This window comes from Aotus nancymaae, unplaced genomic scaffold, assembly GCF_030222135.1.
Source record: "Aotus nancymaae isolate 86718 unplaced genomic scaffold, 86718_ANA_hifiasm-v0.15.2.pri h1tg000033l, whole genome shotgun sequence".
NCBI lineage: Eukaryota > Metazoa > Chordata > Mammalia > Primates > Aotidae > Aotus > Aotus nancymaae.
In genome coordinates, this window is record NW_026988447.1 from 61,499,983 (window position 1) to 61,527,356 (window position 27,374).

Genomic DNA, 27,374 nt, shown 5'->3' on the forward strand with positions numbered 1-27,374 from the left:
CATTCTAACCTGAGCAGAATCCTCCAGGAGAAACCACAGTCTCCATTTGCTGCTGATAATGAGGTCGGAGGGACCCATTTCTAGTGATAGAAATACAGGAAGAGGGAAAACAGGTGGATGTGGAAAGTGGGAGCGAGAGGAAAAGGGATCTGAGACGAGAGACTATGAACACCAGAGCAGAAAGCTGAACGAAATTCAAACCCCAGGGACGCCTAAAAACGTTTGCGTTTGCGGCTGACGGTGCCCACAACCTGCAGCAGTCTACACTCATGCACACTCTCCAAAAAATCAACTAGGATCTTGCCCTTGCCTCGTGGGTGAATGGTTTAAATCGAGCAAGAAATAACAGCCCCCAATACATGTTTGAGAACAGGGACCTCAGCAAAATATCTTAAAGTTAAAAGAAGGCAAAACAATCTTGGAAAGATGTTAATTACAGCCGAGGGAGTGCAGCGCTCCCTTGCGCAGGTCAGCCTGCCAAGCTCCAGCTGCTCGGTGACGGTGACGGGTAGCTACTGAATGAAATGCGAAAGGCGGGATGGAGAGAGGGAGTGCGATCACAGCCAGCGAAGGGGATGGTCAGCTCCGCGGCCCCGCAACGTCACGGAAGCGTGGGACCCCGTGAGAGTATAAAGCTCGCCTGCAGCGCAGGGTGCTCAGTTCTCCAGCCTGTGCCGGGCAGCTGGGGCTCTTGCTGCGGTGTGGGACGAGACAACCCTTAATCTTTCGGGGATCTCGTTCTTTCTGCCCGCCAGAGCGGCAAGCTCGTCGGAGAAAGTGCGGCTGTTGCTCCTTATCACCTGCCGCGTCCCCCTGTTTCCACTTCCAGGCGTGTCTGAAGACCCGGCACCAAAGTGACCAGGAGGCAGAGAACTTCAGAGGAGTCTGGTCTTGGGCTGCCCGTGGGTGAGTGAGTGGGAAGGTCCGGGACTGCAGACCGGTGGCGATGACCACTCTCCCAGCAGCAGAAACCTGGACAGAGGGCGGTGGAGGCGCGGGTGCGGATGCCGGGAACCTGACTGCCTCGCTAGCTGCCGGGGCGGCCGGGGGGGCGGTTGAGACCGGGTGGCTGCAACTGCTGGTCCAAGCTGGCAACCTCTCCTCCTCCAACTCCGTGCTGGCTTCCCCCGCGCCCTCCCAGCCCCGGGCCAACCTCACCAACCAGTTCGTGCAGCCGTCCTGGCGCATCGCGCTCTGGTCCCTGGCGTATGGTGTGGTGGTGGCAGTGGCCGTTTTTGGAAATCTCATCGTCATCTGGATCATCCTGGCCCACAAGCGCATGAGGACTGTCACCAACTACTTCCTTGTGAACCTGGCTTTCTCCGACGCCTCCATGGCCGCCTTCAACACGTTGGTCAATTTCATCTACGCGCTTCATAGCGAGTGGTACTTCGGCGCCAACTACTGCCGCTTCCAGAACTTCTTTCCTATCACAGCTGTGTTCGCCAGCATCTACTCCATGACCGCCATTGCAGTGGACAGGTGAGGAGAGGACAGAGAGGGAGGAAAGAGGGAGAAGGGAAAGGAAAGAGCTGGGCGGTGGGATAAGATTACAAAGGCAACGGTGACGTAACGGGGTCTACAAGAGTAAAGAGACTTAAGAACTTTTGCTGAGAGGAGGACACTAACCTATTTGTAGCCCTCCAGTGTCTGAACAAGCCTCTGCTTCCTTGGCCTCCAACACTCAAGCCTTAAATCACTGAGCCTTATTAAGGATATCTAGAGGGACTGAAGAAGGCTAATGAGGGACATGTGAAACTGACATTCCAAGTAGGGCAAACTTACCTAGAAACGTTTAAGTACTAGCAAACTTTCCCAAATGACTTTTGAACAAAATTTGTCATCTGTAAAGTGCACTTTTTGGCCTTCCTTCTGTCAGTCACTATTCTGGCAGAGAAGTGATAAAGGAGTCCCCCTCCACCCTTCCCTCTTCATCCTTCCCTATTCCCTAGACTTACCCCAAGGCCAACATTGGTCTGGACCCCCAATCATGGAGGAACTAGAAAAGGCCACACACACTCTCCAAAAGACTACTGTAAACTAGCATTTTCCACCACATCTCAGATTGGATTTAATGTTCAGTAATCTGCAGAGGCTATGAACCGAGTAAACCCTGTGTCTGGAAGTTGTAACCAAATTTTTAAAACCTTTGTGTGCATTTGCCTTCTCATGTTGAACATTATAAAGTACAGATGTTTGTGGAAATACAATGGTGAATCCCTACCTGTTATTGAAAGCTGGCTGCACTTTAATTCAACATTATGGTGAAAATGAGCCACAACAGTTGATTTCAGTCTCAGCTTCGTGATAGGCAGTTGCATGGAGGATACATGAGGCTGATGTCACTTTATCTGGAAGTCTCTAAGTTCTTATTCATGAAAAGATCATTTTTAGACATTAACAAACCCATGTAAACATAAGATGGGGATAAATACTAATTCTTATGACATTTCAGCTGTCATTATGATTTAAAAGATAAGGAAAAAAACAGATTATTTCCATAAGTTCATCCTCTGTGTTTACTACTTTGAAATACTGAGCAGTGAGGTATTAGTAACATATATCTCTAGAAAATATTTTCATGTACCAGGCCCAAAGGATTAAATTGAAGGAGGGGAGGCTACTAGTCACTAACTAGAATAAATAAACACAAAATCACACTTATTAAAAAGCCTCTAAAATTGTCATCTTCCCTTTCTCCTTTATCTCTGATTATCCACACATATGCACCCCTTCATTTCTACTATGTATAGGAGTGCAAATGATGAAAAAAATAGACTCCAGTTGGGGAACAAGTGAAATTGCCTCTAATCTTACTACACCAAGATAGAAGTAAGTGTTCTTTTTGCTCGAGCAGCTTCCTTGTTTGTTTTGCTGCCTTTTTTCTTTTTATTTCTTATGGTATATGTTTTTTGATGTTTTGATTAAGGCAAGAGGTATTAGCGTATAATGTTATAAAATTCTCACAATCTTCTTGAAAGGTTAATGATGTAATATGAACTTTGAAGAAAATTTTAGTGTGTGTGAAATCTGTATTTCAGTTATAAAGGGGGGAAAAAGGTCATTTTTTTCTCTTTTCAATTTCTTCCTGTCAACATTGATGGGTTGTCTTGGAGTTATTTCAAATAATCATTTAGTGCTATCTTATTACAATCACTGCTTTGAATTAATGAATATTATTAATATTTACTATTTCTTTATGGAAAACATTAATCATTAATACTATTTAAAAATTTAGAGTATACAATATGCTATAAAATCTGAAGCATACTCATTTTCATTTCCTTATGTGCTTTTTGTTCTTCGAACCACTCAAATCCGATTACTTTTCCCAACACTATCCAAAGAGCGTCACTGAGAAATCCAGTGGACACTTCAGTCTTTGACTTCTTTGACCCGTGAACAATATTCCTCACAGGTGGCTACTACCTGGAAGTCTCACCTCTTGGCTTCTAGGTTTTCTGATATCCTTCCTCCTCTGCCTCTCTTTCATGGCTATATTTCTGAATGTCTGTCTGTGCATAATGATTAAATGCAGAAGTTCCTTATGCTAAATTCTGGGACTGTTTTTCTTATTTCCTGTCCCCAAGCAATCTCATCCAGAACAATGACTTTATCACTTTGATTAAAGAGCTCTCATTTTTTTCTGCCTAATTGGTTTTCTTCTGGATTATAGACACATAAGAATCCATACAATGAACAGACAACTATAAATGAATAAAAAAATAAGATTGGAGAAAAATACATAAATATAAAACAAGACCAAGTTGTTATATACATGAAGCCATACAAAAGTAAACATGTAAAGTAGACATTCTGGTCAAAGAGTCTTAATTTCTTATAAAAGTTAAACTTCAAATATGTCTGAGTTTCCTGATAATCACATAAAAAAGGAAATAAAATTAGTAATATGGTTTATACTATCTGTAAAGACAGTACATACACACTCCTTAAGTGCTAAATAATTTCTGATACTTAAGGAATTATTTGTATGAGCAAAAAGAAGACAATATCTTCAAGCACACTGTCATAAATGCAAAAGCAGGTTTCCTATGGATTTTTATTTAGCATTTCCCCGAGTGGGCCAAAGGCATGGTACCAAATCAGAACTCAGTAAATGACATTTTCAGGTACCAAACAGGTATCTGAGCAAAGTTTCCAGATGATCTGGTTTGATACAAAGATAAAACTGCAAGAAAAGATAAAGCGTATTTTCTACTGAAGTATCTTTTTTTTTTCTCACTTGAGCTTTAGAGAGTTTGAGAAGTAGATAACTCAAAGTTGCAATATATGGAATCTTGGAATCAATTTTATCCCAGTCCCCTGTCACTGATCCTGATTCATCCTCCTGCCCAGTCTTCCACTTAAACATATTTTTTCTTATTCATTGTAAAAGCTACATATTCACAATAAAAATAAAATAAAAATATATATTAGAAAGTTAAATTTAACTTTTACCCCTAGTTATCCTACCCCCCAAATATCACCAGCATGTGACCCTCGCATCCACATTACAATGCTCCCCTGGTTTTTTATTTTATATATACTTTCTTTCTCTCTCTATGCACTCATGTATAGTACATTATATAAAGAGAAGGAGAGAAAGAGAGCGAGATATATTTTTTGTAATTATTAAAACATAACATTATGTCATTTAAATTAACATGCTGTTATTAAACATTTATTTGACAAATTGACATCATGATTTAGAGAGCTGTTTTATTCTATAAAATTTAGTTTAATTTTTTAATATATAATACATGCATTTGGCTTAAAACTCAAAGAAGCAAATAATTCACAAAGGTAAAATTCCGTTGGTAACCCTTCTTTGATGTGTGGTCATGTATACTCAATTACCTCCTTGACATTTTTACTTGGATGTCTGAAAGGCCCTTTGAATTCCACAAAACTCATCACCTTACCTTCAGATATTTTCCTCTGTCGGTGTTTCAATAAATAGTGCAAGCATCCATCCAATTGTTCAAACAGCTTACAAATCTATTACATTTTTTCTGCCTTTACCCCCACTTCCCTAGTCCAAGTCACCCTCATATATTTTCTGGTCTATAAAATAGCCTAATTAGTCTCCCGATATCCAGGTTTAACCTACCCTAACGTATTCATATTGCAACACAGAAACATGTTTTCAAAACATACATGAGAAAATATTTTACACACCCCTATTTAAAATCCTACAATGTTTCTGCTGCACTTATGAGAAGAATAATATTTTAATCCAGTACAATTTCATTAGATAATTCAACTGGCCTAATCTCTGTTTCAACCACTCAGATCCTCTTTCAAGTTCATAAATGTATGATATTATCTTTTTGCCAAAAAGTCTTTGAATCCACAGTTTTACTTCTCCCTCAAATTCTTTTCTTCCAATTCCTCATCAGTTAAATGTACTGCTCTTTTAGATAACAGTTAAAATGTCACTTTTACAGAGACACCTTCCATATAAATCCTCCCAATACAAATTAGTTGTTTCCTTGTAGATTCTCATAGCACATGCCAGGCATAGCATTTTCATATTTATATTTATTTGTGGAATATAAATTTTATATTCCTGTTTAAGAATATTTGATTGATAGTTTGCTGTAAGAGACTTGTATGTAGCATAACAGCAGGCTTAATGTTCTTAGTCCCCTTTATATTCTTATGCCTGTCATACTGGTTTGAACATAGTAAGGACACACTCTAGATTGATGAATAAATGAATTATAAAAGTAAATAAATGAATGAAAAGGCAATGAAATACCACTTTTATGTTTTAAAAATGATAGAGATTGGTAAGAATGCAATGAAAAGCACATTTTTGACACATATTTTTATGAAATTACAATTTTTATAGTTTAAAATTGTCAATTACTATGTTATACAGTTTATCTTAACATTTGGGTATAAATTGGTAAAAATCTCTTATGTGGGCAATTGTCAATGCATACATCCTTCAAGTCATTTATTCTATTCAAGAATTTAATTTTTAAGAAATAATAATAGATTTTAATAAAAACTCATATTTAAAGATATTTTTCAAACCAAAATGCAGAAAGTTAAAAACAACTAAAATTCCCAAGAAAACGATCTAACACATTATAGAACATCCAAAAATGAAATTTTATGTAGAAATAAAAAATTATATGTTTGAATAGAACCTCAATTCACCCAAGTCTCTGGTCCCTTGTGTTTAAATATGGTAACATTAACATGAATATTTAAATTCTGTTCATTCATAACTTTTACTTATAAACCATTTCTTGCTATGGTGTCCATATTGTTTCAGAGCCCCTCCTGAGGATAGTCAGGGAAAGGATAGTGGTAAGAGTTGATCACTAGTATTCTTTAGCACTTTATACGGTTTGGTTCTGTTTCCCCACCCAAATCTCATTTTGAATTGTAATCCCTATAATCCCCATGTTTCAAGGGAGGAACCAGGTACGAGGTGATGGGATTATGGGGCTGCTTTCTCCCACACAGTTCTCATGATAAAGAGTGAGTTCTCATGGGATCTGATGGTTTATAAAACATTTCCCCTGCTCTTGCTCACTCTATCTCACCTGCCACCATGTAAGAAGTGCCTGTTTCCTCTTCTGCCATTATTGTAAGTTTCCTGAGGCCTCCCCAGTCATGCAGAACTGTGAGTCAACTAAAACTTCTTTGTTTATAAATCACTCAGTCTTGGGTAGCATCTCTATAGCAGTGTGAAAACAAAGTAATACAGCACTTCTACAGCAATGTCAACACTTCCATAAAGAATATGACCTGGAGTAGGAAGCAATCTCCTTTTCCACATTGCTATTTTTGACACATTGCATCCAAATCTGCAAGATTCATGAGTTTTAAACTTTGCCCTCAGCATGAAATTTTTGTGGAGCCTATTTTTATTCCAAGTAGAATTTGGAAGAATGTCTCATCCCTACATTTTGCTTAACGTATTACCAATTTCTTAATACCCAAAGTTCCTTCATCTTCTACTTGCAATTCTCTCTCCATAGGGTTCAGTTCTAAATCATATATCCAGCATGAGAAATTGTGCATACATTTTCTTCCCTATGCCTCATCACTCTGAGAATCATTTTTATTGAGGTCTCCTCATGATATATTAATAAATGCTGTAGAATAGACAACTGGGGTTTTCAGCTCCACCACTTCGTTAGACATGGTCAGATTCTTAATCTCATTCTCAACTCAGCAGGATTTTTAACACGTGAGAAATTTTTAGTCCATGGATTTAACAGTCCAATATAATTTTATATGTGCCATAAGGTAGATATAGATTGAATTTTCTCTAAAGGTTGAGGCTTTGGGTAATATTATTTTCTTGTATACTTTTCTTTTTAATCATCCACAACAAAATACTGTTTTTTACACAAAACAAAATAACTTCAAATAATTATTAATTAATGTTCTGGAGATGAATGATGGTGTGATTGAACAATAGTGTTGTACTTACTGCCATTGAACCGTACATTTAAAATGGTTTAAATAGTAAGCTTTATATTATATATATTTTACCACAATGAATTTTAAAACAATATTAATTAATTTAAATAAACACTTTAAAAATATTATGACTCAGATACATGCAAAATAATCTGCACTCCAAAGGAGAACAAATTAATTAAACTTTGTTTAAATACTTCTGAGGTATATGTTTTACGGCAATATTTTAAAAACACATTTGATATCTGACATAAATTGTAAAGGCAGTTCTGGCAAGAGTCCTGGTAACATCACAATATTTTGTAAGCGTAATATTTTTATGGCAACATTTTAAAAACACATTTTACGTCTGACATAAATTATAAAGACAGTTCTGGCAAGAGAATCCTGGTAACATCATAATATTTTGTAAGCAGTAAAATAATTTTCCCCAGAATTGTATAAGGAGATATCACCTGTTTGGAGTAATAGAAGCCTGCCTGAAGTTACAAGGATAAATTAGCACAGTGTTTGTAGTATTTAGTGTGCTATGTGACACAGGTTTTTAATATTCACTTAAGTTTGCTATTTTGAGCTTCTATCATCATCTATAAGATGTTTTTCCTTCACACCTGCCTAGATATCCAGACTATTTAAAATTATCTGTTATGCACTCTTATAAGTAAGGGAAAGTATGTCTAGGATTATATTACTAAGCAACAGTGGGCCCTGTTGTGTTCTGGAGCCTGTTTATACCAGCTAGAAGGAACTAGTTGTGCACATTTTTTCCCAACTCTGTATTCAATGATGCTACTTTGATAGCTTGAAGTCGTGGGAGAAGTATTTACACCACAGAAATCTGGAAACACTGCAAATCAGGAATTGTATTTTCTGTTGTTTATGCAGGAGGCCTGTGGTTAAATATTTACCAGCACATGACTCACTATTCGTGTATTCACTCACTCAACAGATATTTCTAAAGTACCTTGTAAGTACTAGATGTTATATAGGTATGGGGCACACTGAAATAAACAAAGCAGATATGGCTCATAATTGCCTGAAATTGTATATAATAATTAATACCTTTATTTTAAAACCCTTGTCTGTAACCCAGAGTTTTAAATACAACAACCTACTCAATATCTCCGAGTGTCTGAGAGTCATCTCAGAATTACACATCCAAAACAGAGATCCTGACATTCCTCAAACTTATTCCTACTGCTGTCTTCTGAAGTCAAAATATGAGCTTCAGGTCAAAACTCCAGGAAGCAACATTGGCTCATGTCATCTTTCACACATATCTAATCCATCAGCAAATCTACTCATGTCTACTTTCAAATTACATATTGAATCTAATCACTTAAGACCTCTACTCCTGCCACCTTAGTCTGAGCCACTATCATTTTTCGCCTAAATTATAATACTCACCTAACTGCTTTTCTTACCCCTACTCCTGTTCACCTTTAGTTTGTTCTCAAAGCAACAACCAGAGCGAACCTATTGGCAATGACTCATAATATATCTCCTCTACAAACTACTCAATGGCTCCTTAGCTCTCTCAGGGTAGAAACTGAACTCTTTACACTGACTTATGACAATTTAGACAACTAGCTGGTCCTTTGTTACTCTATAATTTTTTCTAATATTACCCCTTCCCCGCTGTGCTCCACCATCACTGTTCTTCATTTTGTCAGCATAGTAGGCAAGTTTCCACCTCAGGATCTTGCACTCTGTAGGAAATACTCTTACTCCAAACAGCCATGTTGTTCATTCCCTATACTGCTTCTGAATCCTATTATATAAAATTGCTTTATTTTTATTGCATGTATCACCTTCTAAAATATTATGTAATTGGCTCATCTGTAATATTTATTTTTGTCTTGCTTCCCTAGAGTGTTAGAAGTTCCATGAAAACAAGGCTTGACTTGTGTATTAACTAAATAAATGAATAATAAGTGGAGTACATAGTAACTATGAGAACATTTAACAAAGGAGAGTGTGTTTATAGTGTTAGAACAGAAAAACAGAAGTTGTAGAAGTATTTTTGCTTATGTTTAATTTTGAATTATACGGGTACATAATTATATATATTTATGGGGGGTACATGTGATGTTTTCATACAGTCATACAATGTGCAATGATCAAATCAGGGTAATTGGGCATTCATTACCTCAAGCCTTTGTAATTTCTTTGTGTTAGGTACATCTCAATTCCACTCTTTCAGTTATTTTTAAATATGCAATATATTGTTGCTAACTGTGGTCACACTATTATGTTTTTCAGGTTCTAGTAACCATCATTTGACTCTATGAGTTCATTATTAAAAATTTTTAGTTCTCACATATGAGTAAGAACACATGAATTTTGTCTTTTCTGTGCCTGGCTTAGTTTACTTAACATAATCTCCATCAGTTTCAGAAGTGTTTTTAATGTTCTTTATTTTAGAAAACATAGAAAATATCCTCTGATACGTTGTCAGTATTAATAATATTAAATTTTAAAAATCATGTAAATACTCTATATAATCTCATGGATAATGATCACCTTCAAATTAAGGTGAACCATCAATGGAGAAAAAGATTTGAAGCTTTTCAAATGAGCATAAGTAACAATTTTGAAGAAATCAAACAAAAGATGGTAGGCACTTACCCATGAAATTGAGTATTTATATTGTATAAGTACTATTAATGCAAATTCTCAAATGTAAATGAATTAAATTTTTAAAAGTCATAGTACCATGTGTATTAACTTTTATACCTTCAAAATGAATGCATATGTAAAAGTTTTTTTCCAATAGCTAACTACATGTTATAAAATACATTCAAATTTCTTTAACTACTAATTATGATTTCATTAGCTTAAAATGTTTTACTTGTTAAAATTATAAGTTCAATATGTCTTCCACAAAGGTTCACATAATCTAGTTTCATACTGAAGGCAGTAGTATTTCAGAATCAAACAACAGTAGTATAATTAAAAATTATCTTTTAAAATAACAAAATGCAACATCTTTCATACATAAGAAGTTACTGGCAATCCCCATTCACCATTCACAGAGCAATTTGTGATGAAAACCGGTAAGGAGCAGGAGTGAAACAGGACTCCTTGGAAACAAAAAGGGATACTAGCTTTAAAATTTTAGTTCACAATAGAATACTGATGCTAAAGACAGAATAAATATATATTTGCATTAAAAGTTATCAAGTCTAAACATGTACTTCTCACTGCACACAAATTTGGGTTACTAATGTTTAGTTAAATGACATAAGTGTCCCCAACAACATGGCTCACATTTCAATTACCATGTCATATTCACTCACATATTAACTGGGAATGTTTGCATAAAGGACAAGCTGCTAGCTTTTGAGTCTGTGAACCACTCTACAAATAACAGATTAACATCATAAACAGTGACCAATCACATTCCTTCTTTCAAAATCTGTCACTGGTTACTGATCGCTTCATTTGGTTCATGCACAAACAGCAAAGCACATAATTGTATTGCCCAAGTGTTTCCCAGTGATAAACTCTCGTGCCAATTTTTTTATCAAGTCCTGGAGAAGTGCCTCACACCTGTAATCCCAGTGCTTTGGGAGGCAGAAATGGGAGAATCAACTGAGATCAAGAGTTTAAGGTTACAGTGAGCTATGACTGCACACTGCATGCCAGCCTGGGTGACAGAGCAAGTATCTGTCTGAATAATAATAAAAGCTAAAGAAAGAGGAACTAGTCAGCAAAGATGAAAGTAGAGTGAAGAAATGAAAAAGAATTGAGAAGTGATAATGCTGAAAGTGAAATTTGAATCGAATGTCAATGTAGTTATGAGAGAATAACTGATAGAGGGAATGTTGATACTTTTACTCTTCAGATTCTAGATTTGCAGCCCGAGGGAATTAGGCAAGGTGACCTTATCAACCTAAAGGAGGAACCTAGCAGTGACAAAATGGCGAAGCTGTCATAGAGGAAGTGGCATCAGCAAAAATCTTCACATAAAAAAAGAGAGTCTTCAAGAGAGTCCACCACTCTAAAAGTGCAAAGGATAAAATCTTGGAAGATAATTCAAAGTTAGAAAAAAGGAGAATGCTTTGCCAAAGCATAGAAAAGATGCTTGCTCTCTATCATTTTATATGGCAAAAAGGAGGCAAATGCTGTTCAAACTATTTATGATACATTTTTTACAAAGAAATAAAACATTTTATTTTTCAGTGTTTCTAATGTTTTAAAACCATACTCTAAAAAAAGTTGTTCTGTTTTTCATTTCTCTGTGTATTTACAACTGAGGGTAAGGAAGTTTTTGATATTTTGATAAAAATTTTAAAGGTTACAGGAAAACTGTATTTTTTTTCCAGTGATTATTTAGATCACTTTGCATGGTCTCAATTTATATAATCATTTTGATTTCCCAGTACCATTTTGCAAAGCAAAGACTGCCTCTATGTTAAAAAAAAAAATCACAGCTTAATTGCCTAAGTTTGATAATCAATAGGAACTCTTTTCTCAGACTTCCATACTATCTAGCTCGTTGATATAGATCATTCTATTCACCAAACATTATAACTTATTGAAAATGTCTTTGTCAGAGATTAATTATACAGGTTTCTAAATAGAATCAAAAAGAAAAAAAGGAGGAAAGAAAACAGCAACCATAAAAAATAATCTAGAGAGTGTGGTTGGCTGAATACTGAAACTTTTAACACATAATTTCAAAAATATGCATATGATCATCTAAGTAGATTCTGAAATAATTTCAAATAATCCAATACCCACTCCTGACAGAATTCTTGATGAACTACAATATATGGCATTTCTTAACATGATAAACAATATTTATCTGCAAATATAGTATGTGATAACTATATGAAGTCAACTTTACACATACACAGAGAGAGAGAGACACAGATCTATATTCTGTTGTCCCTTGAGCAATGCAGGATTTAGAGGTACTGAGCCCTGCACAGTAAAAAAATTGTGTGTAACTTCTGAACCCCACAAAACTTTACTCTTTACTTCAGTGGAAGCCTTACCAGTAATATAAGCAGTCAACAAATATCTTGTATGTTATATTTATTATATAGTGTATTTTTATGACATAGCAAGTTAGAGAAAAGAACACATTAAGAAAATTACAAGGAAGAGAAAATATATTTACTATTTATTAAGTGAAAGTGGATCACCATACAAGTCTTTATTCTCATTATCTTGTTGAGTAGGCTGAGAAGGAGGAGGAAAACAGTGGGTTGATCTTGCTGTCTGAGGGGCAGCAAAGGAGAAGTAGAGGAGGTGGAAGGAGGAGCAGGAGAGACAGATAGACTCGGTGTAACTTTTACTGAAAACAATCCATGCATAAGTGGACCTGTGCAGTTCAAACTCATGTTTTTCAAAGGTCAACCATACTTGAAAATAGAAAACACATACTGAAAAGATTAAATGGTAAAAGTGTACCAGTTATTTTGCTTCACTGTAATTCCAGTAAAACCATAGTAGAAGCTTAATAGAACTTAAATTGTTAATCATCTAAAAGTTTTCTGATTATAAGCTACTGAGATTAACCAAGAAATGTTTACTAATAATAAAAAATAATAATGAAGGAAATTGTCCAATGAGATAGGAAAATACTATAAAATTATAATAAATGAAAACATTTGGATCTTGAACAAGAATCAACAGATTGTTTGTTCATAATGATAAATATATGTAAATATGTAAGAAGTTTAAATCTAGGATTGTTACGTCTTCCTGTGAATTGATCCCTTTCATCATTATCAAACGTCCTTCTTTATATTTAATAATACATGCCTTAAAGTCTAATTTTTATGATATTTATATAGCAAATCTTTTCTTCTGGTTAGTGTTTACATGGTAAACACCTTTTTCATAAACATTTTAATATCAGGGTTTTCACACATGAACTTCTTACACATATTATAACCAAAATCAAGTTTGGCTGCTTCCTATGTATAAAGCTAGCAAACAAGGATGAAGTGCCGTGGAAGGAAAGTGACTTTAATCTAGAGTCAGTCATGGGGAAACGGCCAAGGCTAGTGCCTAAGAGAAACTATTTCAAACTTTAGTTTGGGGAGAGGGGCTAAAAAGGGAACTTTGAATGGGAAGCATGTGCAAGTTGTGCTAGGTACAAAGTCTGTGTGTCTTAATCCAAGGGCTATCTTGAGTTGCAGTCCACCTGGAACACAGGCTGGCACTATCTCAACAATGGCTGGGTTGTTCACTAACCACTATGAGGTAATCTTCAGAACTTTGCAGTTGGGTCTCCATGCTTCATCTGTCTCAAGATCAGCCCCTGGAACCTCTAAGTAAGCACGTAGATAAGTGTGCATGGTGTAAGCTTCACAAGCATACAGTTAGATAAATGTGCATGGTGTAAGGGAGTGTATGGCAGGAAAAGGAGGGATGTAGAGTTTTAGAAAGTACACTTCAAGGCTGTATTTTAAGACTAAGGAGAGAAAAAAAGCTTTCTGAAGTTTGCTTCAAATCTTGAGACTAGGAGGAAAGGAGAAAAAGAAAAGAAAAAAATTTTTAATGTGTTTTGAACCTAAACATACGTGTTTTGAATCTAAACTGCTTGGTTACAATTTGAGACAATTCCAAAGAAAGTACCACAAACCAATAAGAAAAGCATAATTTCCCAAAATACGAAATTTAGAATATAGCTAATTATTTGGAAATAAAGTTAGAATCCTACTTTACACTGAGCACTAATATAAATATACAATAAACTGTAGCAATAAAATCACAAAAAACAAAAATATTATTAAACTCTTCATTTTACCTAGGAAAAAATTTCCAAACACAAGAGTATCAGAATACAGAGAAAAACATCAATTAATCTGACTATATAAAACTATATAACCAAAGCATTATATAGTTTGTTCAAACAATAAAAAACATTAATGCATAATTAGATGATAAGGCAAACTTTTAAGTATGATTAAATGAAAGACACAATTAATATTTTAACTTATGAGTTCTTATGAATCAATATGAAAATATTAATACAAATATGCAAAAGATGATAATTTTAGAAAAAATAAATGGTTACATAGATAAAAAATATATACATTAATTAAAGACGTGCACTTTTACCTAAAAATAGACAACCATGTTTTATGATAATACGATGATGAAAGTCAGAGAAGTGAGCATTCTAATTTTCTGTTGGAGGAAATAGAAATCAGAACAATCTTTTGAGAAATTATTTTGGCCACTAGTACACTGAAATTACTAATTCTTTTTGACAAAGCAACTTCACCTCTGGGTGTCTACCCGTAAAAACAAAGATGCAAAGAAATATTTTATTGTTTGCACATTTTTAACAATACAGTTTCAAATTAGACTTCAATGTGCATGTTTTAGAATATACATTAATCAGTGATATAAAATAATGTTATCAGGATATTAATATGCAAAAGGACATACAGTAAAATATTAACTTTAAAAGTTGTAAAGAATTACAGATAAAAATATAATGATATAATGGTATGCATTATATATTTGTGTATGTAAAATAAAATAGTGAAAGGAAATGAAAAATGAACTAGGATATTTAGCATTGCTGTCCTTTAGTGGCAGTATTGTGGAGAATTTGTATTTTCTTATGTATGTTCTTCTCTATTTCAAACTATATATTTACTAATGAGAAGGAAAATATAACTTGTTTGTAAAGAAGGATGAGAGTAATCCACTGTTGCATTTTGTACAATGACCTCAATGTTCACATGTTTTCTCATTATGTGTTATCCTATTGGTGATTTATTCATAGAAGCCTGGGCAATGACCCTCCTTTAGCAGTAACCTGGCCCCTCAGAACTCTCACTGAGTTTTACCACATGTATTCATATCTGTGAGTCGCTGGCATTTTGCAATAGACAATATTTAATGACATAGTATTTTCTATTTATTTGCTATCTGGATATGGTTCCACTAATTGGGTTTAATATTTAAGGAAAAACACTTTAGCAACACATGTACACACAACATTTCAAAATATATGGAATCATTGCTATTATTTGACGTGATGGTGATGAAACTCTCTATTACAGCAAGTTGGTTAATCAAGTTGTTCAGATCTTCTTTATCTTTACTAATTTATTGGCTACAAAAGTGGTATATTATAGTGCAACTATGATTGTGGTTTATTTCTCATCTTAATTCTGTCAAGTTTGCACTGCACATCTTGAAGCAATGTTAATTAAAATCTAGGATTGTTCTCTCTTCCTGTGAATTGATCTCTTTTATCATCATCAAACGTCCCTCTTTATATTTAATAATACATGCCTTGAAGTCTAATTTTTATGATATTTATATTGAAAATCTTTTCTTCTAATTAGCGTTTACATGGCAAACCTTTTTACATAAACATTTTAATACTAAGAATGTCTAATATAAGAAATCACAAACGTGATTTCTTAGTAATGAATCATGTAAATTCTAATCACATAATTTTATTTTTATATTCACACACAGTAAAATTTATTTTCATTTATGTACAGATTTAAGATTTTTAATGCCTGGATAGTTCATATAACAACCACCACAATCAGGACACAGAACAATGTCATCACCACAAAGGAAAGCCTTTATGTCCTTTTTTGTATTCACAATCTCTTCCTGACCTAAAACCTGGGAATCACTGATCTATCTGCTACCACTGCAGGCTGATCTTTTTGGGAAAAGGTCATATTAGTACAATTATTAAACAGGTAAGCTTTGAGATTGGATACTTTCATTAACTGCAACATGTCTGAGATTATTCAAGTTAAGCTGTATAATCAAGAGATTGTTCCTTTCTATCCTTGAGGGTATTCCATTGTATGGCTGCCCCACAGTTGTTTACAAAGGACATTTGGGTTGTTTCTAGTTTTGTGTAATGAATAGAGCTGCTGTGAGTATTCTTGTATAGTGTTTTGTGTCAAGAGAAGTTTTCATTTCTCTAGGGTAAGACAATAAGAGTGAGGTTGCTTGGTTGTATAGAAAACACATATTTAACTTTATAAGAAACTGCAGTACCATTTTATATTCATACTAGCGTGTGTAAGAGTTTCAATTGTTCCACATTCTAACCAGCAATTGATACTGTCAAAATATCAAATTTATTTATTTTTTAGTTGACATTATAAAATTGCATTATCTATCATGTGCGACATAATTTTTTTAGTTCTATATACCCTGTAGAATGGTTAAATATAGCTAATCAACAAATACATTACCTCACATAGTTGTTATTTTTGTAGTTTCTCTTCAGAATAAATACATCTTTGTCTATTAAAACTGTTCAGACTTATTTTATAGCCTAGACAGACCTATACTGGAAAATGTTTCATATTCCCTTGAGAAGAATATATATTTTGATGCTGTTAGGTTGAATGTTCTATAAATTACAGGGCTAATAGGTAAATAGTGTGATTAGTGTTCACAACTACACTCTTGCTGATTTTCTAATTTTCTATCTATTAGTAAAAGTGGCTTATTGATGTGTATAACTATTCTTATTGAATTGTCTATTTCCCTTTTGTTCTGTCTTTGCTTCATGTATATTGAAATTCTCTTGTTAGATGCACAGATGTTTGTGTCTGTATATCTTTCTAATGAGTTCCTAGTTTGTCTCTAGTTACTTTTTGTCTTAAAGTCTATTTCATCTGATATTAACATAGCCACTTCAGTTCTTGTATTTTTACTCATTTACTCTCATTTAATGTTTGCATGGTATATTTCACATTCAATGCTTTTCTGTTGTTTTACATTCAACCTACTTGTGTATTTTTAGTCTAATTTATATCTTCATGTGGATTTGAGAAACCGTTTGATGTTACTTTCTTCTGCCTAAAGAACATCCTTTAGTATGTACTTAAGGCAGGTTTAATCACAACAAATTTTCTCATTTATTTATCTTGGAAATTCTTTATTTCAACTTGTTTTTGAAAGGTATTTTGACAGTTTTCTCTTTTACACTTTTAATACTCCAGCCTATTGCCTTTTTCTTTTCGTTTTCATTGTTTTGAATGAAAAGCCATATGTTAATTTCATAGCAGTTCCCTTCTGTGCAATTAATTACTTTTCTCTTGTCAACTGCAAGGATGTTTTGTTTTGTGTTATTTTTTCTTTCACATTCAACACTGCAATTATGATGCGTCTAGATATGGATCTTTGCATTTATCATAATTTGAGTTTGTTGAGCTTTTGAAATATGTAGATTAATGTTTTTCATTAAATTTAGGGAGTTTTCAATCATTATTTTCTAAAAATATTTTTGTTCCTTTTTCGTCTTCTTCTGGGACTCCCATTATGCATATACTTGTATATTTGAGTCTCACAGATATCTTAGGCTTTGTTTATTTTTCTTTAATTTTTCCTTGTTAAATTTTTTCCTTTTTTCAGATTGAAAAATCTCTATTGATCTACCTTTAAGTTCCTGGATGGTTTCACCTGCTAACTCAAAAATATTTACCGGTTTTGTTGTTGTTACACTTTTCAACTGCAGAATTTCCATGTAATTCCTTTTGTAATTTCTGTATCTTTGATAGTCTCTATTTGATGAGTCATTGCAGTATTGCTTCATTATTTTTTAAGTTTTTCTTTAGTTTTCTGAACATATTTATAATAGCTGCATTGAAATCTCTGTCTACTAAGTCCAGCTTCTAGGTCATCTCAAACGTAATTTATAATGACTGCATTTATCTCTGCATATGGGTCATATTTTCCTGTTTCTTTCATGTGTCATAATTTTTTACTGAAAACTAGACATTTCATATAATGTAACAACTATGAATTCTATTTTTCTCACTCCACCTTGGGGATTATTGTTACCATTTTTTGTTTGTTGTTTATTTAGTGACTTGTGTGTACTAATTTTATGGTCTGTTTCTTGGACAGTTTGTGGTCTATGGTACCGTTGCTCAGTTTTTTTCATATTTTTTTTAAGCCTGGTTTCTGAAGGTTTACCTCTGAGTCAGCCTGGTTACTGGTTGTTCAATCAGCCAAAGACTGGTCAGAGATTGTGGTTAAATAACTTGAACAAGTAAGACTCTACTATTTGCCATTAAATCTGTGTCATGGGAATGCTTATAAAATTCAGAGAGTTTACAAGTCTGCCTCACATTCATCCAGGGTCTAGTAGCTCTTAGGACGTCTTCCCTGTCTTTCCTAAGTGGCACAACCCTGTGCATGCATCAGCCTTCCAGATCACCAGGGATTCTAACAGAGCCTTACTTGACTCTCTCTTCCCCTGGATCATCCTGTTAAATTTATAACTATCCTTCAGATTTGTTACTTTCTCAACTAACACTGCTATGTTTTGTCACTGATCGTTTTAAAAACTGAAATGAGATCTCTACTATTTTCAACAAAAATCCTAGGTAAGAGTTTTTCCAACCTTTTCTCTAAACAAAGTCAGCCCCTCCAGCAGGGCAGCAGAGCTAGTAGTTCTTCTTATGGATGTCCCCACCCACACAGAGCAGAAGTTTCACAGGGCGGACGTGGGGAAAGGAGAGGTAGACATGTAATCTACTTCTCTTACAGAGTTTCAGTAGCTTTAATGAATACTTGTTAACTTATATGGCCTTTGTTTAATTCTCAGAGACTTTAAATAGTTAATTTTGGTCATTTTGTCTGTTTTTTGTTTTGGGGGAGAAGATATGTGGAGTTCCTCACACCATCATTCTGGGAGTATATGCTATTGTGAAGATTTTAGAGTTCTTTGTATATTCTGCATATGAGTATTTTGTCAGGCATGTGATTTGCAAATATCTCCCAGACTGTGGCTTTATTTTTCTACTCTTTTTACAATGTATTTTGCAGAGCAAAAGTTTAATTTTGATAAAGATTAATTTACCAATACTGTTGCTTATATGAATTGTGTTTTTGTTGTTATGTCCAAGAAATATTTGCCTATGTCCAGGTTACAAAGGTTACCTCCTAGGGGTTCTTCTAAATATTTTGTTGTTTTAAGGTTTTAATTTCAGATGTATGATACATTTTGAGTTAATTTTTGTAAGTCTTAGGTTGAGCTCAATGTAAAATATTTTTGGCATACAAATATCCAATTGTTTCAAAATATTTATTGAAAAGAGTATCGATTATTCATTTAACTGCCTTTATATCTTTGACAAAAATCAGTGGGCCGTATTTATGTACATCTGTTTCTAGACTCTAGATCCTGTTTCACTGATCTATGTCTGTACCAAGTCCATACTGTATTGATTACTGCTGAACAGAAGTTCTCAAATGTGATAAAGTGATTCCCCCAACTTCAGTCTTTATTTGTTAAGTTATTTTTCTTATTCCACTTTTAAATTGTTTAATATGCATTTCATTTTAGTATTCATTTATTTATTTATTTATTTATTTATTTTGAGACGAAGTCTTGCTCTGTCACCCAGGCTGGAGTGCAGTGGTGTAATCTCAGCTCACTGCCACCTTCATCTCCCAGGTTCAAGCGATTCTCCTGCCTCAGCCTCCCAAGTGGCTGGGATCCTAGGTGTGTACCACCACACTAGGCTAATTGTTTTATATTTTTCATAGAGACAGGGTTTTGGTATGTTGGCCAGGCCAGTCTTGAACTCCTAGCCTCAAGTGATCCACCCCCCTCGGCCTCCCAAAGTGCTGGGATTACAGGCATGAGCCACCATGACCAGCCTTAATATACATTTTAGAATGAGCTTTCATGTATCTATAAAAAAATCTTGCTGGAGTTTTTAATGTAATAGCATTAAACATGTAGATCAGTTTGGAGATTATCAACATCTTTACTATGCTGAATCCTTCAAACTGTGAACATAGGATGTCTTTTTTCATCTATTTAGGTGCTTACTTTTTATCAGTATTTTGCAGTTTTCATCATGCAGATTCTGCGTGTTTTGATAGCTACATGCCTATTTTATTTTTTGACCTAACATAAGTGGTAGCTTTTTAAAATTTAGTTTCAAATCATTTATTGCTGATTATTAAAAATACCATTTATTTAGTCAGTTTAACTTGTATCCTGCATCCTTGTCAGACTCACTTATTAGTTCTACGTGGAGATTTTTGGAGATTTATTGGGATTCATCTACATAGACAATCTTCTGTTGTATAAATGGAAACATTATTAAATTTCATTTGAATCTGTATGCCTATACATTCTTTTTCATGACTTATTGCACATTTAGCACAATATTAAATAGAAGTGGTAAGAGTGGACCTCCTGCATTACTCTGATCACAGGAAAAAATACAGTTTTTCATCATTCAATGGAATATTATTTTAGGTAATTTGTAGATTCTATGTTTGAGATTTAGGACATCCTTTTCTATTTGAATGTGTTGAGAGTTTATAATAAATTGATGTTGAACTTTACCAAATGTTTTTACTGTTATCAATTGATATGGTCATATTGGTGTTTGGGTTAAATTGATTGAATTTTTAATATTAAAAACCAGTCTCAAATAACGTAAACAAATACTGTTTTGGGATGGTATATTACTCTCTTTCTCTCCTTTATTTCTCTCTTTCTCTCTCTTTCTCTCTCTCACTCTCAGTCTCTCTCCCTCCCTCTTTCTCCTGGCTCTTCCACCTCCCCCCACTTCCTGTCATGAATTATGAAGTGTTATCTAGTTTTCAATTGTGTAGTATTTTGTAGCACTGTTGTTATTTTTCTTTAAATATTTGACGGAATTCACCTGTGAAACTATCAGGTGCTAGAGATTTATATTTTGGAAATTTAGTAGATGTAGAACTCATTTTGGGTAGAGTTTTGTAGTTTGCACATATTAAGAAATTGGTCTATTTTATCTATTTATATATGTGTGTAGTGTTATACTCTTTTTGAATGCCTGTTTATCTGTAGTAATATCACTTTTTTTAAAAGATATTGCTTATTTTTGTCTTCTCTCTCTCTCATTTTTTTCTTTTGGTCAGTCTTTCTAGTGCTTTATCAATTTTAGTAAGCTTTCCAAATTGTTATCTTTTGTATTCATTGATTTTCTTTCTATTGTCGCTCCACTTTGACTTGTATTGATTTCCTCTCTCATTTAACTTCCTTTATTTTTCTTGCTTTGGGTGTATTTTGTTCTTATTTTTTCTAGTTTTTACAGATGGAACCTTAGATTACTTATTTGAGGGCTTCTAAATATTTTATGTAAGCATCTAATTCTATAAATTTACATCTAAGTACTGTTTTAGTTGAATCCCACAGGTTTCTAAATTTTGTATTTACATTAGATTTCCATAGACTTCCTCTTTGATCTGTTGTGTGATAGACAAATTTTATGATGATCTTTAGCATCCCTGCCTTCTCATCTTCATTACCTTTATATTAGCCACCCATTGAGTGAAGACTGGACCTGTAATTGGCATCTAACCAATAAAATGTGGCAAGTGTGAGGAGGTGTTACCTTGGTTACTGAATTATATTATCTGAAGTTCCATTTTACTATCACATAGCTCTATATTTTCTCTTTCTTCATTGCTGGCTTAAAAAAGCACGTTAACATGAATTCTACAGCCACATACACACACAGCAGTCTCCCAAAACCTTAGAAAGATAAAAGTGGATCCTTCTCCAGTCCAGCCTCCAGATGACCACACAGAACAGCCAACATCTTGGGTGGTACCTTATGAGATCCTAAGTAGAGGACTCAGACAAGTTTTTCTCATTGCTGACTCAGAAACTGTCAGGTGATAACTGTTGCTGCAGCACCTGGTGGCTCACACCTGTAGTCCCAGTGATATGGTTTGGCTCTGTGTCCCCACCCAAATCTCATCTCAAATTGTAACCCCCGTAATTGCGATGTGTCAACAGAGTGACCAAGTTGGAGGTGATTCAGTCATGGGGGTGTTTCCCCCCAGTCTGTTCTCGTGATAGTGAATGAGTTCTCACAAGCGCTAATGGTTTTATAAGGCAGTTTTCCCTGCTCTTGCTCAGACTCTCTTGACTGCTGGCATGTAAAATATGCCTGCTTCCTCTTCCACCATGATTGTAAGTTTCCTGAGGCCTCCCAAACCATGTGGAACTGTGAGTCAGTTAAACCTCCTTTGTTTTTAAATTACCCAGTCCTGGGTAGTATCTTTATAGCAGTGTGAAAACAGACTAATACACCCAACTACATGGGAGGCTGAGGTGGAAGGATCACTTGAGCCTAGGAGTTTGAGGTGGCAATGAGCCATGATTGCACCATGGCACTACAGCCTTAAAAAAAAGAGCAAGACTCAATTTCTAAAAATGGTAATGACAAGAATTTAAAAGGTATTGTTTTATAGACCAGAATTGGAGTGGGTCAGTAATAATAATAAATTAATTTTAAAAAGCATTAAGTTACTAAATTGATGACCATTTATTACACAGCAAATAAAACTAATAAACATGAATTATTTAAGAGTGTTTTGTGTAATTTCCAACTTTGGAAATTTTTCTCTCTCCTGTTACTGATTTCTAGTTTAATTCCATTATTGTCTAAGAATATCTATTTGTTTTAATTTTTTATACTTTTAAAGTTTTGTTTTCTATTCTAGTATATGGGTCATTTTTGTAAATGCCTATTTGTACTTGAAAAGTATATATTCTGCTATTGTTTGATTCAGTGCTCCATAAATGTCAGTTAGATGCAACTCACTGGTGGAGTTAGTTTTGCTATGTTCTTACTGATCTTCTGTCTACTAATTTTGTAAGTTCTAAAAAGATTATGAAATGCAAAATTATAATTGTGGATTTGTCCATTTAGTTCTGTCAATTTTTGCTTCATGTATTTTGAAGCACTGTTATTAGGTGCATTTAGGATTACTTTATCTTCTTGGTGAATTGATCCTTTAAGCATTAAACAATAGCCCTCTTTATTTCTGATAATTTTCTTTGCCTTAGTGTTTACTTTTATATTAATATAGCCACTTAATATTTTTTTAAAAAATAGTATTTACATGGTAGATATTTTTCTACAATTTTACTTTTAATATGCCTATGCCATTATATAAGGTCCCATTAAGCTAAAAATTTTAAAATCTATAATTTCAAATGAATTATAAATGAGAGATATTATGACACAACAAGAAGGCTATGTCTAATAGATTTCTGATGATATATTTCAGGCCATGAGAGAGACACTGTATTTTCAGATACAATTTTTAGCATCAAAAAGTGAGTAGAATTGAGAGATCCTTCATAATGTGTAGGAATGTAACACTGTATGTGTGTGGGGGGAGGTGGAATACTGTATGCGATTTGACTGCCTCTGAATAACTAAAGTTAAATTTTATCTTGAGTTTGGTAAATACATTTTTTAAATATCCTATTTTAGCAGTTTAAAGAAAACAAGCAAATCTGTTGGGTTTGTATTTAAATATCTAAAAAATATTTTAAAAGAAGGACTATTACCCTCAATTTTCAATAAAATAGTTTATCTTAGCAAGAGAAAGCAAACCTATTAAAATGGAAAAAAATAAGGAAAAAAGAGAAAGCTTAGAGAAAAAAATAATTCAACAGAAATAAAACTACTCCAATAATTAGAGTTTTCTTTTGAAAAACTTGTGAATACTGGTATCAAAGAGGTGGATGTATAAGCATAGCTATCAAAATAATGTTCAGTTTTCTAATAGCCCTATTACCCTATTAAGTGAGAACATAGATGAGATGGGTTATAGTTTAAAAGATCCTCATCATGAGAAAACAAAACTAGAAAATCTATAGTTGTTGCCAATAATTTCATGTGATGAATGAGTTAGGTAAATGATAATGAGACCTGAAAAACTAGACTCCTGAACAGATTTCTATTAGCTATCTGTTAGGGTACAAATGAGAAACTATTCTATATATAGCTCTTACTGCATTTTCACTCAATAATAATGAGAAATATATATATACATATGTCTATCTATCTATCTATCTATCTATCTTTTAAGTGATACATACATCACTTAAATTAATCTGGAAACTTTCTAATGGATTGTTACCAGAGCAAATTTTCATACTAGTTCCTATAATGCATGTTCTCCCATTTTATTAGGTCTGCTCAGATTTTTTTCTTCCAACAAGCGTAAACATTCCTCCTTATCAGCACATGTATGTTCATTGCAGCACTGTTTACAATGGCAAAAATCTGGAACCAACCCAAATGCCCATCGATGATAGCCTGGACAGGGAAAATGTGGCACATATACACCATGGAATACTATGCAGCCATATAAAATGATGAGTTCATGTCCTTTGTAGGGACATGGATGAATCTGGAAACCAGAATTCTCAGTAAACTGACACAAGGACAGAAAATCAAACACCGCATGTTCTCACTCATAGGCAGGTGTTGAACAATGAGAACATACGGAAACATGGAGGGGAGCATCACACACTGGGGTCAGTTGGGGGGTCCAGGGGAGGGACAGCAGAGGGGTGGGGAGCTTGGGGAGGGATAACATGGGAAGAAATGCCAGATATAGGTGACAGTGGGATGGAGACAGCAAACCACATTGCCATGTATGTACCTATGCAACAATCCTGTATGATCTGCACATGTACCCCAGAGCCTAAAGTACAATTTTAAAAAATGGAAAAAAAAGAATAAAAATTTCTACAGATTAAGCACCATTTTTTCTATCTTCCGAAGGTGTGACTGCTGCTTCAATTGTCCAGTTCGTCTTGCTAACAATAAAAAAATATGCATGCTCATATGGGTGTTTTTTTATTGTTAATGTGAACATCACCATGTTTTGTCACATGGGTGTTGAAACCCTCAAAAGCACTCTACTTTTATGTGTTCTCAAGTACTGCACTTTGTTTGAGCACAGTCTAACAGTATAATTTGAGGCACAACAGGTGGTTTCAATTAAAGGATTTAAAAGTACTAGTAAAGAAACATAATTTATATAAACATAATTTAGTAATACAATAATGTGGCTTCTCATTGAGTGGGATTCAAGGGTTAGAAGTCCTATTTTGTCACATCAAACTACTCCATATTGAAAATATATATATATATATAAAATATAGTTTGTATTGTTAGTCTGCCCTAGCTTCTGCATTCTGTGTAGTTCCAGTGTACCTGTTGTTAGAGATAATTGATATCCAATCTTTTATTTATCTACCAATGGAGAGCTTTAATTACAAACCATTATTCTACTTGCCTTTCCTCACAGTTACCTGGAGTCACCATTACATTATGGAATGTTATTACATAAATTTAAATTTGTAGCCTCAAACTAAAACTTTAAATGGAGTTATTTTAAAGGGGATATCTCATAAAACAAGTAGAGCTCAATTAAAAGGATTCATACCATCTCCTCTCCCCTAGCTTACTCAAAGTCAGCAGCTACTCCACATAGGGTTGTTATTGAGATGTCTTTTCAGTGCATATAAAACCTAAGAATGAAAGGGCATCTGATGTGAGAGCTCTTTGCAACCGTTTTAGAAAAACCAAAAGTACTACTACTACCTCAAATATTTATTTGGAGTTATAGTTTATAAAAATCAGATATTATGACTATTCTCAGAATACTTTCACCACCTAACAATTCCAGCCCTGAGGTGTGAAATATGCTGCTATTAAGGTAACCATAACAGCCATTATTTATATGCTACACTGCCAACTCAAAGAAACACACGCAGCTCTACTCAGAAGGTATGACTTCCATTTACCAATTTTGGAACAGGAGAATACAAATTCAGGATTATGACTGGTTTTTACCTAGAAGCAATGCACATGAGTAGAGGTAGGGCCACCAGAACTAAAAATTTTAATTTCCTGTATTTACATAGTAATGCAACATAGAGGATGTCAGTTAGCACTTTATGAAGTTTATAAAATAAGCATAATAATGTTCTTAAATTAATGGAACTGAAATCCACCATACAGATTAATAATTCAGTGTGAACTTTGTAGCATCCCCGATTTGCTTCAGTGGTGAGACATGAAAATGACAGAACTGGAAAATACTTGCTTTTTGAAAATTATATTACTAATAAGTCATTTGTCTCCCATGAGCTCAGAAAGACTTAGAAGACTTACAGCCCTCAAAGAGAAAGGGCCATTAAAATAAAATAATCTTATATTTGTAGATGTGGGGACAGAGAAGCAGCTGTTACAAAAAAAACAAAAAACAAAAAAAAACTATCTTTTTGTTTTCTAAGCGTATCTCATGCATGAACTAACCACTATAAAACAGCAGACTCATGTCGTTTTCCATCCACTTAATCTGTTTTATCTTTCTCCATAGTACCCACTGCTATCTATTTTGTTTACCTTTATAGTGACACAATCTAGAAAAATGCTTTCATTTATTTGGCACTCAATGCATATTTGTTGTATGGATAAATGAATAAATGAATGAATGGAGGTGAGTTTTAAAGTTTTAAAAATCATTTAATAGTTTGTGCTTAAATCAACTTTAATAAGATCATGAAAATATAATTAAAAAGAAAAGTCAACTATGGAAAAGTTTCTGATTCTCATCTTCATTATCTGAATTTTGAAGTTATCTAATACTTGCTTTATTCTACTTGCACTAACTAAATAGGTATTTTCATTTTCACAACTTACCCTTAAGATTTGGAAATCCTCATGCTTGTTGGGCACCGCCATCTTTGTGAATTTAAAGACAGTACACTGGCACTGCCCCAGGCTACTATTTAACTGATTAAAAAGTTGATACAGTGTAGATCCACATCAGACATAATTGAAAGGAATGAATTCCTAGTACACCCAAAGAATTTATAAAGTCTCCAAAAGTCTTTGAATATTTCCATTTGATAATTGAGTCACTGAGCACTAGCTGCCATTATTCAAATTGCACAGAAGATCTCATTACTCTCCATTCAACAAAACTGTTTTAAATGGAGAGATTTAGAAGAAAGATAGCCTATGCTACATCATCTTAATGAAACAGGTTTCTGTTGAAAAGGTAGGGACAATATCAAAGCAAGTTTTATTTAATACTTACATCAGAATTTTCTTTCTATGCCACTCACAACTACCTAA

At 34.2% G+C, this 27,374-nt stretch overlaps 1 protein-coding gene across 1 annotated transcript in view; it reads left to right on the forward strand.

Annotated features, from left to right (window-relative positions):
- The first annotated feature begins 946 nt into the window (after positions 1–946).
- Positions 947–27,374, forward strand: part of TACR3 (tachykinin receptor 3) — a 109,188-nt gene continuing 82,760 nt past the window's right edge. Inside the window, exon 1 of the mRNA XM_012436469.3 lies at positions 947–1,482. Within this exon, the coding sequence (XP_012291892.2) occupies positions 947–1,482 (536 nt within the window). The remainder of the gene's footprint in view (positions 1,483–27,374) is intronic.